Raw genomic sequence first — 18789 nt, forward strand, 5'->3', positions numbered from 1 at the left:
TGCTCAGCTAGTGTTCATTACTGCGAAGATCGCTTTAATATTCACATCTTTATCCGCAGTTCAAATGTGACTTTCATTAATTCACAGTCGTTTATTCACCTCTTCACGGGTTTATTTGGAACTCAAATTTGGCTTGTTAGCTCAGATGGTAGAGCGCTGCACCGGTATCGCAGAGGACATGGGTTCAAATCCCGTACAGGCCTGAATCTTTTATGAATGAATGAATGCATTACATTAAGTTTCTAAATTCGTATGGTAGCCAAAAGGGAAACTGTTTGTTAATTTCTCTCTTTTTTTAACGTCCTTTCTCGATTGCGATAAACATTTAGGAGATACAAACGAAAAGTAATTACAGTGAACTCTTTTTTTCAGCGGACACCCTTTGGACTAGGTACTTTACGGTTAATACAGGATCAGAAGATATCCGCTCTTCAACTGCTTTTACATTTTCTCTTTAACTACACCCATTTTGAAATCACTGATGGTCCCTGTAATCTGATTGGCTCTTACTGATGCGAATTATTTACGAATCGCACCAATTTTTGCTTTAATTCGCATCTTTTTCCCAGCCAATGAGAAGGCAACACTAAAAACAAAACAACCAATCAGATTTCAAGGCTTGTTTACAGTAACCAATTAAATTGCAGGAAAATGAAAGACAAAGAGTAACATGTGGCAACTTTTGTTTTCAAAAGTCTTACTTTTCCCCCCCAAAAAATGGATGAATTTAATTTCAGACCAGCTAAGTATTGCATCAATTAAATACTTAAACTGACCAAGTCCTGTATTTGGGCGATTTCAACCTCGCGTCGTGCAATTTTGGTCTGAAATTATTCTTGTGATTTCACATCGAACTCGCACTGCGTGCCCGTTCGATTTTGAAATCACACGTATGATTTCAGCCCAAATTGCACTTTACTCAGTTCAATTACCATTATTAATCAACGACTGATCAACCATCTGTTATTAAACCAAGTAAAATCATCTTACTTGATTATTGTACTTTTAGGTCATTCAGCAGTCATATTATAATTTCACAAATGTTGGTAAAAATTTTGTCTTGTTGTAATGGTAACCAATACACTACAAGTGTAGTATCTCATGCTTGATAAAATAATTACTGATAAATAATTTTAATCGGCTACTTCAACAGCGAGTCTATATCAAGCGGCCAGAGTTACCATTAGTACACGAAATACAGCTGTAGTTCCTACTTTTCGGAACAGTTTGAAATCAGGAAAGAAAGCATGCTGATGTTTATACATTTACACCAAGAGCAAGGCTTTTCAAAGAAAATGTGCTAATCCATTCAAAAGTATTTGATTGCACGAGAAACCATGAACAGAATAACAGGTTTTTTAAATTAATATTTCTCTCAGCTTGAAACATATTTCAAGCCGAACCTTTTTACTTTAGGATGTATTCTTAAGTATTACAACCGACTCTTACAAAGCGTCTAGATTCTGTGTGGATGGTTGAAATGAAAACAAATGCACTTAATGACACCTCCACGCTTCTTCAACATATTCTAACATGGCTCATGGAGAGTCACTTCGCCTTGTTTCCCTTTCCTTTTCCTTTCGTTTCGGACCGCTTCTGCGCCTTTCGTGACGTTGTTTTCCCCTGCTGACTGTATTTTTGGTCATCGTTTCTAAATTTTAAAAAAAGTGGAAAAAAAGACCATGAAGTACACCCCAAGCACGCCACCTCTTCTGCTCGACACCCAAGACATCCTCAAGAACATGCGCAAACACCTTACCTACTCATAGTGAGCTTGTCACGACATCCTTTGCCCCCTTCCCAATGGGTAGAACGTGACTTGGTCACGGACGATTTACAGCCATTACAAGGACGCTGGGAGTATGGCTGAAAGAATCAAGCAAAACCGGCTTAAATCGTTTACACAAAAGAATACATGTTGCCGTGTTTCTTGGAGTCTTTGTTTAAAAGCAGGAATCCTCCCACATTAGCAGCTGATATCCTAATTCTTTTTAAGTTGGTTTTATTATCATTACTTGCAATGCTAACCCCACTCATTATTATCAAAAATTGTGAATTTCAAAATTTGAGGTGTCGAGGGATAATCCCTTTGTCAGTCGAACCTCCAGTGATTGAACCGGATCACGAAAATATCAAGCCTGTGCCAGCTAGTGACGGGCTCGTGCAAGCTGTCTTCAGGGTTGTTTTAATCTAGGCTATTGGAATACATTGCTTGGTCTTCTAAAGCTATGATCACCTCAATTATTTGAGGGCTGAAAAAAGAAAAAAAAAAAAAAGGATGCACCCCTTTTCCTTTGATGGTGGATATTACGCCAATTCCTTCCCCAACGAAGAAAAACAAGGACAGCTGTAACATCGGGAGAATGAACAAAGCAAGCGAACAGGGTAAACTTCATGGATCAGATCTAATTCCACTTTAAACAGGTTAAGAATCCATTCCACAGACACTTCCTGTACAAACTCACTTGTTCTTTGGAGCAAAAGCCACAAACCATCCGCGTGGCATATTTCATTTCGTGACTTTCTTGTTCTTCATGACATAAGTCACATGGATAACATTTTCCACAACAAGGAAACCTTGAAAAGAGTATAAAATGCTCGTTAAAGCTACATACAGGAGTGAACGAATGATCTGGTAAGAGGCTCCTGCACTTAGTAAATACAAAATTCTATCAGTGTTAGGGAGGTCATCAATTTAAATTCTTAAAAGAGATTTAATTTTTATCTAGTGTCTAACGCCAATGACAACTGAACATGTTCTAAAACTACAATCAAGATCTTCAGCAGCAGCAGTGCAACACCTTACCAAGAAATAAGTTTTTCTCTTTTATGAGTTTGACACAGTTTTAATGCATTACCCAAATCAACCAGTTTACTTCAATCTACAATGGAAACATTTTGAAAAAGGCAAGTACTCAGGGTTAGTGTACTAAAGTGTAGTTATCTTTTAACACCCTAAGTTATCAACATCATAAGTTTACCTGAGCCACCTGTAACTTTTCTTGTAGTGTTTACACGTTCCATTACCAGGTAATGGCTGACCCTCCTTGATTCCTGAGTTCTGAGCTAGCCTTTTAGGCTTGGAGGAAGTATTTGAATCTTTACCTTTTTTAAGGGAGGCTAAAGAAAGGTATTATGAAATTTACATTAGTATCAGATGATTCTTCACTATCTTAACACTGTCAAAAGATAGTAAAAAAACAAGAAGCAAGCAATTGGTATAATGATGATGTTCAGTCAACTAAACCCACCAAGTAAATAGGTCTAAATACCCCTGAGGCCAATTTTTGACAAAGATACTGAAAACACTCTAATGAGCCTCTGAGGGTTAATTTATTTCCATGGTTTTCAGATGGGGGGAAGGGGGGGGAAGCTTGATTGGTAGACAGGCCTATTAGAAAGGGGGGATTGTTTAAGTTGAGGGCTTACTGGAGAGAAAGGTTTATTGGATCAGCCCTACTGTTCAATTTGTATATGTATAAATTCCTGAATAATCAGTATGCATGCAGAGTACTGAGTACAATGCTATCAAAAGTATCTGTTTTAAAACCTGCTTGGGTTGCATCATTCTGTAATTCTTGAAAGTGAGTTGACTGCATGCGGAATCCAAGCTTTGAATGGCAATGCCTACACCAGCTCCAGTTGGCTCCATACTGCAGTCCCTACATAATCACATGATAAGTTTGAAGTTGCTGTCAGTACCTTTCCTATTTGTGAGACATTCTTATTCAACAAGATTTTCCTTGCTGTTCAGTCAGGATTGGCATACACTCTTTTTGTAAGTTTTACAAATCACTATTAAATAGTAACATTTCAGGCCATCAGTGATCTTTGTTCACTCCAATTTCTTTACATAATTACAGCTTTATTGTGAGGATCTTGCATTTAGTTGGGTGACCTTTGTGAATGATTCATTTCCTGATGAGAAAGTTATTCCTGTACATACTTAATGTAATCATTGATGTGGGTCAGTGATGATTAAGGGAACTAGAATACTTATAACAGCAAAGATCATTATTACTACTGACAGTAACTATTAATAAAAGTAATTTAAGATCTCAAATGTTTTAGTAAGTACATATCAAGACACCATTTGATGGCTGTTTCAAGTATCACTAAACGAACCTTCACTGTTGTTTCTTTAGAACAGTTTAAACAACCTATCTTCAATTCACTCTCTGGTAGAACCACATCAAATGGAACACAGCTGAATGTGATAAACAAGACATGTATAACATTGACAAAATTTAAGATCTCAAAACAACAGAAGGCAGAAAATAAATGAGAGCAAAAAAGGGTCCAGTTTTGTTTCAAGGTATTTCTTGAGACTTCTGTCCAAGGCATAAAAGGCAATATTTATAAGCAAGCAAGTGAACTAGCACTTGGTAAAATTAAAAAAAGTTTGGATTCTAAAAAATGAATGATTCATGAATGAAATGAGAAAGAGTGCATGTGGCATTAAACCTGTATGTGCCAACTTGAAGTTCATGACTATTATTTCAGCCATCATTGTTTAAAATGGTGACCCACAGGAAAGTATAGAGATTTTCATTCCAATGCATTTAAGTTTTTGTTTTGCTTTGGGGAAGCAGTACACTGTTTGAATGTGAAATTAAAAATAATTTTATTACACAGTTCAATTTCATTGATCTCTTAACTCACCCATCCAAGTCTAAATATCCTAAAATCGAAGAAAACTGATGAATAACAGCTGGTCTGTAGGTGACAGCAAAGACTGAAGCACATCTGATACATTGCTTACAAACAGATCTGTAATAGGAAGGAAGTAAATTGAAAACCTAACCACAAGGGGTACTAAGCAAGATTGTGACATTTTAGTTTAGAGGTATTAAAGCTAAGAACTTTGACACCATCCTCTATGCACTGCGCACATTATGCCACCCAGTCCAGTGAAAAAAACAAACAAACAAACAAAAATAGAAATTAAAAAGAAGAAAATTTTGTGTCCGTAATTCATCAAATACTCCTTTCAGTCTGTTCACAAGCAGGTAATGTGACTAATACATACCCTGATCCATGCAACTGTTGGTCAATCCTCTGCCTGCACCTGTTGCATTCTAAAGTGAAAACTATTCTATTTCCAATCAGGGTGCTCACATTCTCTTCTAGATCAAGTCCTCTAAACTGAATTTCTGTTCCTCTCCTGACAGCAGAGGCCTTTTCGTTGGTAATTCTTGTCTCTTTGTCTTGATCAGTTCCATTGTTTGTCATTTGTCCATGGTTAATATCTTCCATGCTTGAAGTTAGACATTTATTGTCCATGTCAACAGTTTTCTTCAAGCTTTTGCTTTCCAGCATTATTCCAAATCCAATGTTAGCGTCACAAGTTCTATTAGTACAATTTTCTTCTTCATGTCCAATGGACTTTTTAGCTTCAATTTGGTGACACAATAAGGCCTGCTTTATATCACCATGCTCTGTATCAGTTTTCTTCATATTTTCAGAGGGTTCTTGACTTTTAGTTCTGTTCAAGTGATCTCTATCTCCATTAATTGACTGATTGCCATAGCTTTCTTCAGGCACAGGAACACTTTCCAATGTCATCCCTGAGTCTGGTGTTGATGCAGGTGCTGATAGACTGTCTTGAGAAGGATTGTCAGCTACTTCACACTCAGTTGTGCTGCTTGAAGAAAAGCTTCCTTTCACCTGTGGAGAATTAAAAACAGCATCACATAGGTTAGAATCAGTGTAAATGAATGAACACCTACTGGTTTTGGTATTCATAGTTGACCATGACTATTAATGAATCTCTGATCATGAAAAGTGCTTAATTTAGTAATTTGGTATGATCTTAATTTGCTCTTGTTCTGCTTTCTGGATTGAGGAAGGTACCTTTTTACTTTTAAAGATTCATGAACAGCAACTCAATAAGGGTTCCCCAAGACATTTTGATGTTGTATGTGAATAACAACATTTAAGAAGTTTATGGTGCACTTTGGACCATATATAGTTAAAACTAAATGTACACTAAAATTGCCTGATGTATACAGTTCACTTTTTTCATTACTTCATTACATGTTAAGAGCTGAAATTCAAGCCAATCTTGCTCAGCAGCCGGCCAAAATGAAATGGATCCTGTCCATGACATAGAGTTCCAACTTTAATATATGATTACTTCTCAGACAATCATAATTTGCTCTAGTGTTTTGCTTGAGTAGCTATTTTTATCAAAAGTCACTGGAAGCAGAGGCAAAGTTACATATGGGTCAATTCGAAGTGTTGCTCTCACAATGCCATATGTCTGCAAAATATTGCCTGGTTCACTCTTGTGAGAATGCTCTTGGATGTCTGAGGCATTTAAAGCTAATTGCCAATGCTGGAGAAAAGTAAGCTTCCTTTTTCTTTTTTCCAAGAAGACTTTTTTTAATGTCTATTTACAACTGTTTCCAGAGGGGTTGTTGGAAAAAAGGACAAAAGTGCACATGGCAATCTTGAAAGGTCATCTGGGTATCTGGCATTTAATGAGTTTTAATAAATCAAATTAATAAATAAATTCATCAAACCTGTAATACCTTGTCCTTACAGTGACCTTTTCTCAGATTTCCCAAAAAATTCTGCAGTTATGAAGCTGTGACCTAAAAACTATCCACAATACCTTTCAGGATTGTTCAGTGCACTTTTACGCTTTTAACAGCTGAATAAGGTAAATGCATTAATTAAATTTCTAGAAGCTGTTACAAATGAACAATAAATTAAACAATCTGCCAGCTTCTTTCTTTCCAGAAAATTAATGTGAAGGACATGCAAACTAGATTTTAATTATCTCACTATAACTGAGGTATACCTGTCTTCCTGCATCCACAATGAAAGATTCCAGGTTCCTGTCAAACCAGTGCAGAAATGGTCTAAAGTATAGCTTTAAAAGTCCTTGATCAATACTCGCTTGCTCTTGCTTCACAGCCCATTGTTGAATTTTTAGAGTTACAAACCTTGCAAAAACAGGCACCTTAAGTTAGAAGTGCCTTGTGCACAAAACATACTGTTAAGCACAATGTTCCAAAAGTAAGTTATCACTAGTAAAAAGGGGAGAGCAATACTGCACTACTGACCCCTATGAGTGACTAACATCTAACTTCCCCTTACATTAACACCTCTGAATCAAACATTTAAGTCACAAGAATAGAGGAAATGACTATCAACTAAAAAAGTTATTGATTGTTGAACAAATTCTACTTGTCAGCTCTTAGGAAATGTATTGAGAACAGTATGGAGAATATGCATACTGATATTAAGGTGTAAAGGGTTAATAGTGTTAAATTCATTTATGTCCATCCACAAAATCACTTGAAAAGTTTCTTTTGCAAGACTCTTACAAAACTCTTCCTTATCAAAGAAGTGATGCCACAACTGTTAATAAAATAATGAAAAACCACAAGGCACAGCCTAATAACATCACCCCATTCGAATTAAGATCATTAATTAGTATAAGAGGCGACATATTGCTTTCTCAGTGAAAAAAAAAGGACAATTTGAATATTGACAATATTTAGCATACCTGATAACATCTTCAGAAAGAACTTGTTCCTTGGATAGAGATGCTGCAAAAATCTAAACAGTAAAAATTACTCAGTAATTAAAAAACATGCACTATCATTAGGTAAGAGGTGCTAGTTGAAGAGAGATTTAGTGATGAGAACACAGAGCTTAAGAATGGATTACAAGCTAGGCTGATAAAAATTGCTCAGTTTCAAAAAAGGTTTGAATTCAAATTATAATATGCCCTTATAACTCCTTATCTGGGATGTTAGCTTACATTTATGTCCATGCTCTGATACATTCTTACTGTTATATTTTTTTCTTACTTCATCTTATGCTTGCAAAAACTGCTTCCTAATTCTAAAACAATGATCAGTTCCTGATATCTCTGTCTGGTTCAACACCTCAAATTGTAGGACAGGTTTAAATTTATCACAAAACATTTTTAGGGGCCACAAAGTACTGTTAAGTCTCCTTAGTACACTGCACACAATAACATAATAATGGCCTGAAATCAAAACAATTCCCCAAACAGTGAAATCAACTTCATCTTAAAAGCCTGTAAAGTAAAACACAGAAAATTGCCACTTTACAAGAACAATTTCTTTAAGCTCTTGTAACAAATACTAACTTCACATCAAGTGATCATCTTATTTTAACAGGCTTCATTTTCCATGAAGAATGGTTCTTTAAAATGAACCCTTTGTGGATAAAATAATTATTGCACACAAATTTTGTTGCATGTGGCTTGTGATACTTTATGTACCTAGCTACTGATGTTCTAAAAACCGTTTTTTCTTCCTAGGAAAAATGAGTGAATCTGTAAATACAAAACTGACTGTTTTAGTATTTTTTTCTAGTAAAGTATCTGATTTTATTAAGATATTTGATTCCTGTTGTAAATCAACAATCAGAATTAAAGAAAACCCTATTCTAATGAACAACTAACATTAGGAAGAAAACTCAAATCATTGTTAGTATATGAGCAACTGCACACTTAGCCCTCCCTTAACCAAACAACAGTCAACTGATAACAAGTTGTTATTAGGGTTAATGTCAGCTTAGGGGAGGGGTAAGAGCCCAGTTGCTTGGATACTGACATTTATCTAAACATTTATGTGTGCAGACTCCAGCACATCATATCAGCATATAAATCCTTACACTTTGACCTCCCATGAGTGCACATCTTTCAGTAATAGTGAACAATGGTTCCCATTTTTGGCTCTCGGTAACCTGTCGGTCAACTGTCAGCAGACAGCCGACAGGTTACTGACACATTAGCGACACATTACTGACAGTCGGCTGACAGTGTTTAATAGACCAAAAATTGACTTATAACAGAGTCAAAACTTTTCCAGTTGAAAACAGTAAAAAGAAACCTGTCAATCGCACCATTTGTACCTATCTATTATGGTAAAATAGGCTTGTTTAACCCATCTTTTAGTAACTGTTCTTCACTTTTACCCATCTTTTTTACACAAATTGTTTTTTTTTCTGATGCACAGTACCTCTATTTTCAAAGTGAAAGACAGGATTTATTTTACTCACCCAGTCTGGATCTGTTGGTTTAACTTTGATCTTGTAACAACTATTCTCTGTGATTTCAGAGTAATTGTCTTTGAATCGTCTTTTAAGTTGCTGTATCTCAATTGATCTCAGTCTCTTACATTCATCATGTGGTTGTTCACAAACACCCATCCCCTTGTCTTCAGCAATGAAAGCTTCATTGGGCAACAATGGGATTTGAGCTTTGACCTTATTCTTGATAACTTCATTTTGATTATCTGGCCGCGCAATATATGACTCTACTGGCTGTTCAGTGATCTGTTTGACAGCCATGAAAGGTTTAAGTGTGTCCTTTCCCGAATGAGGTTTTTTGTTACTTGACAGATTGCCTGCCTTTCTAGAGACTTTTCTAGCTAGAGGTTTCCTATTGGTCTTGTCAATAGAAGTAGTCACATGTGCAAAGGGGCACATGTTGCCTCTTAAGCATCCCTTCTCTTTTGGGAAGAATTTACAAACAACTCTTTGTGCTGAGGACTCTTTATGCTGATCTGTAACCTTCTCTTCACCCTGATCAGTTATATCGGGTTCAGAAACCTTCTCAATTTTCTCGGATTCAGTGGATACCTTTAAATCCAAATGTAAAAAGCGGCATTTATTTCCAAACGCGCATCCTCTCTTACTCTTAAAGAACCTACAGGATTGCAAACCTGAGTTTTTCTCCTGATTGGATGGATCCAGAAGCTTTGGAACATCATGAAGCTTTTTAACCTCGGTTAAATTAACTCCTGGTAAGTTTAATGGTTTTTCAGGATGTAGGAATTGGCACTCATTTCCAAACTTGCACTCTTTTTTCCTCTGGAAAAATTTACAAGTCTTTGTGATCGCTGTCGTGGTTGATGCATCCGCCATTTTGAACGCACCGGAAGCTGAGGCTTGGAACCTAATGATTCTTGTCGTCTAACCTCACTTCCGGTATATATTTTGTTTACAGTCGAGCGGTCTTTATGAACTGAATGAAGAAAATTATTAGCTTCGTTGCCGTAGTACCACACCTGCCGGGAAAGAATTTTTGTTCCTAGGAAACCAAGCTTTTTCATTTTCCGTGTTCAAGCGATTGTACTGTGACGCTAGTCGAATACAAGAACGGGAAAATTTGAACGTCCTCCTTATTTTATGGTGACGCATATGTTTCCATCTCCGTCAGAACTTCTGTTCAAGTCAGGTGAGAAAATCCAGCTGCCTCCTTGTAAATCACCCGTGGCCACAGAAAGCTGCAGCTTAAATTCGTGCATTTGAAGCCTAACAGGCTTTGGAAAAGTCCTATGAACGAGTACATTCGAAGTGCACTGAAGACAGGTATTTTTTGTGGCTCGATTGACGTAAATTTATCGCTATATTGAAGAAGCGACGAGGTTCAAGTGCCGTTTTGAATCATCATTTTCTATTAAATTAAAATTCCTTGCCTGCGAACGTTGTGTTTTGTGTTTATGATATGAGCGGACATGCAAGGATTTTCTTTCAGCAACATTGTTTGTCTCTCGTGACTCAATATTTGTTGTAAACCCTCGTCGAGAAATATCTGATTACGAAACTAAAGGTTACTTACTTACAAAATTTTTAAGGGTGTGAGAAATGCTCTTTTAATTCTTCTTCTAATGTGATTTTCGCCGTTTTCTTTATTTACAGGCTCAATTACAAAAATTATCAAGCATATAGACCATGCAACGAACTTGGGGAAGTGTTTATTCTGCACTCCTCTCTATATGACGGTCATATTGTAATTGTTTCGAGAGACAAACACGGCGACAGGAAATTTGAGAGGCTCAATTATATTTATATGAGTGATGTCACCGAGTTCAATGTAACACTTCACGGTCTGGACTGCATATTGGTATAAGGGTAACCTTTTTACATTTTAAAAGTTATTTTCAGGAGAAAGAAGCTATTAATTGACTGGAGAAGTCAAGTCGAGTATGCCGAAGCCACAAACAGTGATGTGCTACATTTGTGGGAAGGAATTCAGTTCACACTCCATTAATGTCCACGAACGACAGTGTGCTAAAAGATGGGAAATGACTAAACAGAAAGAAAAAGAGGAAGCCAAGCAACAGCAGATGAGAAAATCTTCACACGAGTCTCGTAGGCGACGAGTCTTACCTAACGTGCCGACTATGGACAGACAACAAAGTTTGAGTTTAGACGACATAAGAGGTTCCTCAACAAGGAGAGCATCGCAAACCCGACTCAGTACTGTTACAATTAGGAAACAGGGGCAAAAATTACTTCAAGAGCGGTCAAAATCATTAGCCACTACAACACCACTGTTAAAGCCCGAATCTTCTCCGAGAGATTCTTCAGATTCCTCTTCTGAGCAGGATCCTCTTGGGAAATTAGACGTTCAGTCACACTCTTCCACAGAACAGAATTCATCAGACGACGACGACATTGACAAGAGTAGTAAGGCGATAGGCACTGTGTCTGAACTCAATGGGCAAAAGAAAGACTTTTCACATTCAAGACCAGGGACAGTTACTCTTAATGGAAAGCATCTGACATCTAATTTACCCAGGAGGGAAGGCTCACCAGAATCATTATCATCAGACTCACAGGATACTGACAGTGTGAAGGGCACACCTTTGTCAAAAGCAAGATTCTTTTCCTCAAGTAACCCCAATTTAATGGTTTGTTACATCTGTGGACGTGAATATGGATCTAAGTCCTTGAAAATTCACGAGCCTCAGTGTCTGAAGAAATGGCGTTTAGCCAATCCGAAGCGTTCTCGCAGCCCTTGTGGTCGTCAAAATGGGCTCACTAAGGCAAATTCAGTTTCTTCTCTTACAAGTCATGACATTACTATCCTTGATGATCAACAAGTTACTTCCTTAATGTCAATACCACAGCAGAAACTGGAGAAACAACGTTCTGCTTCTTGTGAGAATCTCATTGCCACTACCAGTAGGAGACCATCCAGAGGCAACATTCAAGTATCAAAGATGGTTCTTTGCTACATTTGTGGTAAACAATTTACTTCCCACTCCTTACCAATCCATGAAAAACAATGTTTGAAGAAATGGGAGGCACAGAAGAAGGTAGAAGCCACTGAAAAGTTGAAGAAAGAGTTACAGTCTAAGAAAAGGAACTCTATTCACTTGCCTGTTACAATAAAAATTGATCATGCTGAAGAAAATAACAATAAAAAGACTCCATTGCCCAAAAGGAGTGGAAGTTATGGGGATCTCTTATCCCCAGAGCATGCTACACTAGATTCTGATTCTGACACAGGTGATCAGGCACAAGATCAGGAAAGCTTTAAACCAAGTAAACCAGCTCTGGTTGTATGTTATCTTTGTGGCCGTGAATATGGTTCAGCTTCAATTTCTATCCATGAGAAACAATGTTTAAAAAAGTGGCAGACAAGCGAAGCAAGAAAAACACACGAGAAGTCAAAGTCAGCTAAAGAGAAAAAAACAACAGGCACAAAGCAAAAACCAAAATCATTTGTATTTTAAAGTCAAGATTAACAGTCAAATTTTAAATTATACACATATAAAGAGAAACCCAGTCACCTAGAGTGCAAACTGATGGACATGCTCAATTCAGGGATTATTGACACCCTTTTATTTTAATCCTATCACAATGTATGGGAATAATGTAGGACCCCAACAGCATGCCTCTCAAACTATGAAGTCACTTTGAAGTTAAATGGGCCTTTATGGCTGGGACATGAATCTTTCCAATGTTGTTGGTTAGGGCCCAATTGTTGAAAGAGCAGTGACGCAATCCAACAGTTAAATTTTTATCCAGTGGATTGCCTTTGCCATAACCAAATTAAATTTAGGTTTTTTTTATTTTTCAATCTGTTATTTTCAATGCTCTTTATTTAAGCATGACAAGGAGTTTTTTGGGTTTATTGAAGCACACAGTAAAAATTTGCTAAAAACATAAAATTTCCTCTATCTGGCATTTTGGCCCACATCACACAGGATTTTGTTCTTGGTAAATTGATGTTATTATCAACTTCATTTCACATTAAATCACATTTTCAAGTTTATTGTAAAGCTTTCCAAAATATTTGTTTTAGCTAGATGATGTGTAGGAAGCTGGTAGGAAGTAAACTAAAATGTATAACATGACACAAAGTTCAATTTAACAAGACCAGAACTGTTGAACAGTTTTGTCTCTATGAATGTTTATTTTGTAAGCCAAAGCAACTGAACTAGATTTGAACATAGGGAACTTGACTTTTTCTGCATAAAATGTCTGGGATAAGGATCACTTCAAATTATTACTATTGTTTACATTATCTTTAAAATCTGAATACTTTTTTCTTTTTACAGTTTCCTAATTTAAGTTTACTACTTCACCTGAAGACATTTCAACAAAGTGTTGTAACATGCATAAGATCAAAAATGTTATTTCAATTGTTGATGTCATGTTGTTGTAACAGGCATCATTTCATTCCAAAACATAGCTATTTTTAGTCCATTGAAGATGTACCTCTTTGCCTAATTTGTGTGTAATAATAAATATTTATTCTGAAAGAATCCATTAAACTTATGAAATATATAGTCTTGCACTTTGCCTGTGTTTCAAGCATAACTTCAAACCATAAATGAGTTCAACTATATCAACTGGTTTCTTGCTTCATGCCAATTTGAAATGATGCTTTTGTGCCTTCAGGCACCATCTTGCAAAGGTTGCTTTCTTAGCATCAACACTGAGCCAAATTGTTCTTGGCAAGCTCCAGGGAACATTGGACAGCACAAGCCAGACACTAACTATAAAGCCATATGCACAGTTGCTTTTGTTCCAACAAATCGTTGTCCTTTGCCTTTTCATTTGTGTGTTGAATGGACCAGAGTAGTCTTACATTTGATAACAATGAAGAGTGATCATAAATGAAGTGTGTCTATGCTGACGGATAGTTGTTTCTCTAACATTTCCTAAGAATGTCAAAACATGACCATCAGAGCAATAAAAATTCATTGTGCCAAACTAAAGGCCTTTTACATGAGAACAATTATCACAATCGCTAAGAAAACTGTGTCAGGTAACACACCTTGGATCAAGCAATGAGCCAAAATCAAGTCTTGCTAGTAAAATTCTCATGAGAATAATATAAAAATTTTAAAATCACATCATGTAACCTCAAGAAAAAAAATCTGTTTGATTTTTAAGATCTTTCTAAACAAATTTCAATGTTTTGTGCTAGACCAACTTATCCTGGCTAGTGACCAAAACCATGAAACATGGACTGCTTGTTTCATGAGAAGAGAAAAATAATAGAAAACATGGTATGAATGACTGGAGCTTCAATAATTTGAATATAGTGATGGAGAGACATGTTTGAAACAAAGTTCAATGTACAACTGTGTACTACTCAATGTTTAATTGGGGAAAACATACCAATTGCATTTTTGCTTCTTCAACTTTCACCTTAGCTTGAGAAATATCCTTGAAAAAATAATGACACACAAAAATTGGTTTCCTAAAATTACAAGTCAACCATTTACATGAGCTAATACATAATAGTGAAAGATAACTTGGTAGTCATTTAAATATAGAATATATTGCATGGTTGTGCAGGATGGCTTAAACCAATTGTACAGTTTTGCTCTGAGGTATTTTTTGTGTTTCCAGCACGATAAGGTAGAATTTGTCTCTTACACTAGCCATTTTATCTTCTGTTTATTATTAAAATCTTCAAATCAAAGAATGATGTACAATGCAGTTTGAAATAACAATTCAAAGGTACCAAAGTCTCATCGAGAAGCCAAAGGTAATTCACGAAAGTTTGCTTTATAGGGTTGAACAAGACTCCACTTACAGGTGGAAGGCTATGGTAACCCTCTAACTTCCTCTTCATTGGTTTCATCTTTTCTTCAATTAGTCTCACTTCCTGAAAATTGAAAGAATGATGTTGCAAGTTACATGACAGTCTTTACTGGGTCATCATCATGATAGGTTTTCAGAGTTATTTTTAAGTCATGTTATCCATAATGTTTCTTTTTTTTTTTACAAAGGATTTATCACCAAATTTAACTTATTTGACCAGTGTTTTAAATTTAAAAAAAATTGATATAATTATTACAAAAGGAGTAAGGATGTTTACAGTTGTATTAGTGTTGCATATTAAGTGCGTCAAAATTTAGGGAAACCAAAATAGTTTCCCCCTTCTATTTGTTACCTTTGCTGAATAGTTTCATTCAGATGGCAAGTGGGTTTTATTAACGCATTCTATATTTACCATTAAATTTTTCACTAAGGATACTATACTCATTATTATCAGTATCAAAAAATATATAGGTATGAAAATTTGGACTGACTGATATTCCACCTTTTAACAGAACCTTTCACAATAAATTTCCAAAGTGATCAGTATAAAGGAGTGACCTCTGATCAGGTAGAGTACACAAGTACAGTAAATAGGATGGCTTAAGTTGATACCTCTGCCTTCTTAACAAGGGAATTGTGGTAGATTGAGGAATCTAACTGTGCTTTGCTTTGATATCCCTACAAAATATATTAAAAAAAAAAAAGATTTAATACATTGAGTATAAATTGAATTATACCTAGCAGGCTTAAATAATCAAACAACAACATAACTGGATTTTATGCTCTATTGCATCTGATACTTTTTTGCATTTGAAGGGGCCACCTGTATGCCAAGATATTCAAACAAGGCTTAACTGTACAACCTGAAGTCTCATCACAATCTTATTAAAAAATTTCCAATTCCCAAGAAAAACAAATTGTTTTAAAGAAAGAAGGAGTTGTAATTCTAATTTTTACATGCAAATAACTGTGGTAATAATATAAGTGAAACATCTTTAATACAGACATTCTTATTTACTTATCTCTCCATTTTGAGAAATCTACAGCTTTGGATCATTTGATGGAAAGCTCTTTTTATGAAAGGTTATTTTAACCAGTTAGGTGGTTGGTGGATTCATTGAAGTGCAGTCAGCATAATCCAGGAATATAATATCATGTCCAATTACAACTAAAGAATCTCTGGGCAAGAAATAACCTAGTTCATCGACCAGTAACATTTAGGTATGCTGTGAACCAAAAATTATGAAATCATTACATAGTACTGTGTTGTTAAAGTTAAATGCATCACTCACCAATAGAACAATTTGAGAATAATTGGAAATGGTAAATGATTCTATTTTAATTCAGTTGTGCCAATCCCTGCTTAAGGACAATGCAAGCAAAGATGACAAAGACACTTATAATGGAATTGTGGCTCATTTTCAATAATCAGACTGGTCAGTTTTGAGCAAGGTGATCCTGGTGACAAACATCTTATTATTCAATTAATAAATTGACGTTTTTATTATTATTGAGAATTACAGAAATATATAGTTCTGAGCTTTACTTGTACCTCAAGTTCCCTGTTGCTTTTCTCATATTCTTTACACTTGAGTTTAACAAAGTCAGTTTCTTGTGCATTTTTCTTCAGCTGAGGAGTCTGTAATGTTATTTGATCCTGGAGTCCATCAAGAGACCTGGAACAATGCAACTCTTGAAGTAAACTATACCTTTGCTTGATTACAGACTTTACCCTAACAGTCCCTCTTTTTTCCAATATGGGAGATAAGGTGGCAAAGCTCTGGCTGGGTCATTGCACCATGTTTTTTAGTTTGACATTTTACCTTCACAACACCTATCTCCACCCTGGACTACCAATACTTTTGGTTATGTCATGCTAAGAAAACATGATAAGCTTCAACAGTGAAAGGCCAGCAAGCTACTAAGACTTGCAGTATTTCCAGAATAGATTATAACCATGCTGTTTGGTTGTTGTTGTTGTTGGTGGTGTTATATGGATATTACAATTACATAAATTCTGGAGCAAAAAGGTGAGATGAAGAAAGGAAACCATAAATTTGGAGATGCTGATTGATTTGACACCAAATTCTCAAAGCCAAAAATATAATTAAGCAGTGAATGGAGTACAGTGCAGTGAATTGACATTTTGATCTTTGGAGTACAAGGGCTACATAATAATTGGTGGAATTAAAGGGTTATGTAATAATTGGTGCATAATATGATAATCTGAGTTTATCAGTTGATACCTCTGTAGATCAGAAGCATCAGCTTGTGCTTTCTTTGTCTTCACCACTAATCTGGACAGAAGTCGTTTCTCCTCTGTGTTAGCATCCACTGCAGCAGACAGGGCCTGGTTTTGTTCAGCAATGCCCAACAGAAGACTAACAATGAATGAAAAACCACTGTGAAAATTATTAGAGAGAGATTTTTCTCTCTGCAGACAGATGATGTCCAGTGACATTTATTGCTTTTTACAAGTAAGCATGAAAATTGCATACTTGACCCCAGATGATCATCTAGAAGGACTTAGCTTGTGAACAGGCCCTCATTATTACTAGTACCACAGGATACCCATTTCTCTGCCTGCAGGTATATTTGAGACAAGTCCAGGAGAGGTTTGCTTGGGGTCTGGTACCAACAGCTTACACTACAGCCACTCAAACATCAGAAATCCCATTTTTTTCTCTGACTTTATAAAACAGTTCATAAATTAACTAATGAATAACCTATTTTGAAATACCATTCGGATTTTGTTTTCTTTTTTTGCATGCAAGCCATGGGCAATATACGCTTTCTTTTAGTGACAACTAGGATGAGAAACCACCATCCTCTCACTTCTCTTCAGTCAACTTCAGAAAGTGCAATGGATTTGTCTCAGCACCAAAATAACAATAAGGATACCACTCCTTCAATATTTTTTAGGGAAAACAACTGTCTTAACTGTTTTGCATTCAATAATTCACCAAATCTGCTTACCTTGAAGTGGAGCAGTCTTTGGTCCCAAGCAACAAGGCCATAGATGCTAGGGTTTTTAAACTCATGTGTCCTGACTGTGACATGCAGGATACTGGTAAACCCACTTGTTCTGTTATCCTGCTGAGTCTTTCAACTGATTACAGACAAAACAAATTATCCATCCTTATGCGTTTCAGTGGTCCTGAATTAATCATTTTCACGATAACATGGAAAGTTAAAGCATAGAAATTCGTATGATGCAAGAAAATTTTACGCTAGGTGGGTATAAGCACTGTTTTGAAAGTTCTTGAACTTTCAAAAGTCATCTTTCTGAACCAATCACCAAAATTACGTAGACCCACATGAGACTCGAATGTTTAAGCTTTTATATCTAGAAATACCTGGACATACAGACCTACCTTTATAGTTACAAGTAAAAAATAGAGGTAAACCGAAAGAATAGGAAGACTTTATCGTAATGTGTATGAAAAAAAATGTGTCCAATAAAGATTAAGCGTATAGCACCTTCAGCAGAATATTCCACCGTCTTCTGAGTATGGTCCTTTGTGACAAGTTCAGCATGCTTATTCTGTTTCAGATTTCTTTTCGCAAGTCGTTCCAGTACATTCAAAGTGAAGCTGTTTATCTCAAACTGGGGAATATGATCTTGGCCAAAGACTTGCTGCAGCCATGTAAAAACCTAGAAAAGTAGTTCGTATCAATCTTTGTAGATATATCCTTCGAAGTGGAACAATATGACCAGAACACAGAGCAATCTCACATGCCCATCATTCCAGTAACTCACTCCCGATTTCCTTTCATAAGAGCACCCAAGAAAATCTAACCTGGTTATGTTTTCCTCTGCCGTCAGTCGTTTGAAATTCCTCCATTATTTATTCCGACAAGTGTTCTTGAAAATGGCGCGGGTTACTAGTAGTAGATCACCGTCCCTCGCGGTTTTTCTCCTCTGTTGACATTATTAGCACGGTAGACTGG

The 18789-nt window shown here is 36.2% G+C and overlaps 3 protein-coding genes across 7 annotated transcripts; 1 reads left to right on the forward strand and 2 right to left on the reverse strand.

Moving 5' to 3' along the window:
• Positions 1-406: 406 nt before the first annotated feature.
• LOC131798804 (uncharacterized) lies at positions 407-10087 on the reverse strand. 3 transcript variants are annotated; one of them, XM_066165017.1, is made up of 12 exons: positions 9711-9904; positions 9046-9627; positions 7517-7569; positions 6806-6950; positions 5030-5667; positions 4663-4770; positions 4126-4207; positions 3551-3662; positions 2982-3120; positions 2466-2577; positions 1760-1866; positions 407-1651 (listed from the first exon to the last, which is right to left on the reverse strand). In XM_066165017.1, exons 1-12 carry the CDS (start codon positions 9756-9758, stop codon positions 1549-1551), a joined length of 2229 nt encoding a protein of 742 aa, XP_066021114.1. In that variant the 5' UTR covers positions 9759-9904; the 3' UTR covers positions 407-1548. The 3 variants fall into 3 exon arrangements, with proteins under 3 accessions (XP_066021114.1, XP_066021112.1, XP_066021113.1); XM_066165015.1 differs by having other exon boundaries at positions 9046-10086; XM_066165016.1 differs by lacking the exon at positions 1760-1866 and having other exon boundaries at positions 9046-10087.
• On the forward strand, positions 9988-13198 carry LOC131798805 (zinc finger protein 474). 3 transcript variants are annotated; one of them, XM_059116464.2, is made up of 2 exons: positions 9988-10359; positions 10926-13198. In XM_059116464.2, the coding sequence occupies exon 2, from the start codon at positions 10977-10979 to the stop codon at positions 12510-12512; it is 1536 nt and encodes a 511-aa protein (XP_058972447.1). In that variant the 5' UTR covers positions 9988-10359; positions 10926-10976; the 3' UTR covers positions 12513-13198. The 3 variants fall into 3 exon arrangements, with proteins under 3 accessions (XP_058972447.1, XP_058972446.1, XP_058972445.1); XM_059116463.2 differs by having other exon boundaries at positions 9988-10225; positions 10690-13198; XM_059116462.2 differs by having other exon boundaries at positions 9988-10225.
• Positions 13199-13809: 611 nt separating this feature from the next.
• Positions 13810-18718, reverse strand: LOC131798807 (HAUS augmin-like complex subunit 1). Its single transcript, XM_059116465.2, has 9 exons — positions 18639-18718; positions 18319-18493; positions 17815-17947; positions 17085-17219; positions 16391-16514; positions 15451-15516; positions 14831-14902; positions 14410-14457; positions 13810-13946 (listed from the first exon to the last, which is right to left on the reverse strand). Exons 1-9 carry the CDS (start codon positions 18681-18683, stop codon positions 13896-13898), a joined length of 849 nt encoding a protein of 282 aa, XP_058972448.2. The 5' UTR covers positions 18684-18718; the 3' UTR covers positions 13810-13895.
• Between the last annotated feature and the right edge of the window lie 71 nt (positions 18719-18789).

The sequence above is a fragment of the Pocillopora verrucosa genome, chromosome 4 (assembly GCF_036669915.1).
Source record: "Pocillopora verrucosa isolate sample1 chromosome 4, ASM3666991v2, whole genome shotgun sequence".
Lineage (NCBI taxonomy): Eukaryota > Metazoa > Cnidaria > Anthozoa > Scleractinia > Pocilloporidae > Pocillopora > Pocillopora verrucosa.

Bases quoted from the DNA above. Each gene is read 5' to 3' on its own strand.
- LOC131798807 (XM_059116465.2), bottom strand. From the start codon at position 18,683: ATGGAGGAATTTCAAACGACTGACGGCAGAGGAAAACATAACCAG. The intron at 16,515-17,084 runs GTATCAACTGAT...GCATTGTTCCAG, and splicing joins GATGCTTCTGATCTACAGAG to GTCTCTTGATGGACTCCAGG. The intron at 14,458-14,830 runs GTAAGTGGAGTC...TATTTTTTCAAG, and splicing joins GTTACCATAGCCTTCCACCT to GATATTTCTCAAGCTAAGGT.
- LOC131798804 (XM_066165015.1), bottom strand. From the start codon at position 9,912: ATGGCGGATGCATCAACCACGACAGCGATCACAAAGACTTGTAAATTT. The intron at 7,570-9,045 runs GTGAGTAAAATA...TTTACTGTTTAG, and splicing joins AACCAACAGATCCAGACTGG to ATTTTTGCAGCATCTCTATC. The intron at 5,668-6,805 runs GTATACCTCAGT...AATTCTCCACAG, and splicing joins TTGTGGATGCAGGAAGACAG to GTGAAAGGAAGCTTTTCTTC.
- LOC131798805 (XM_059116464.2), top strand. From the start codon at position 10,977: ATGCCGAAGCCACAAACAGTGATGTGCTACATTTGTGGGAAGGAATTC.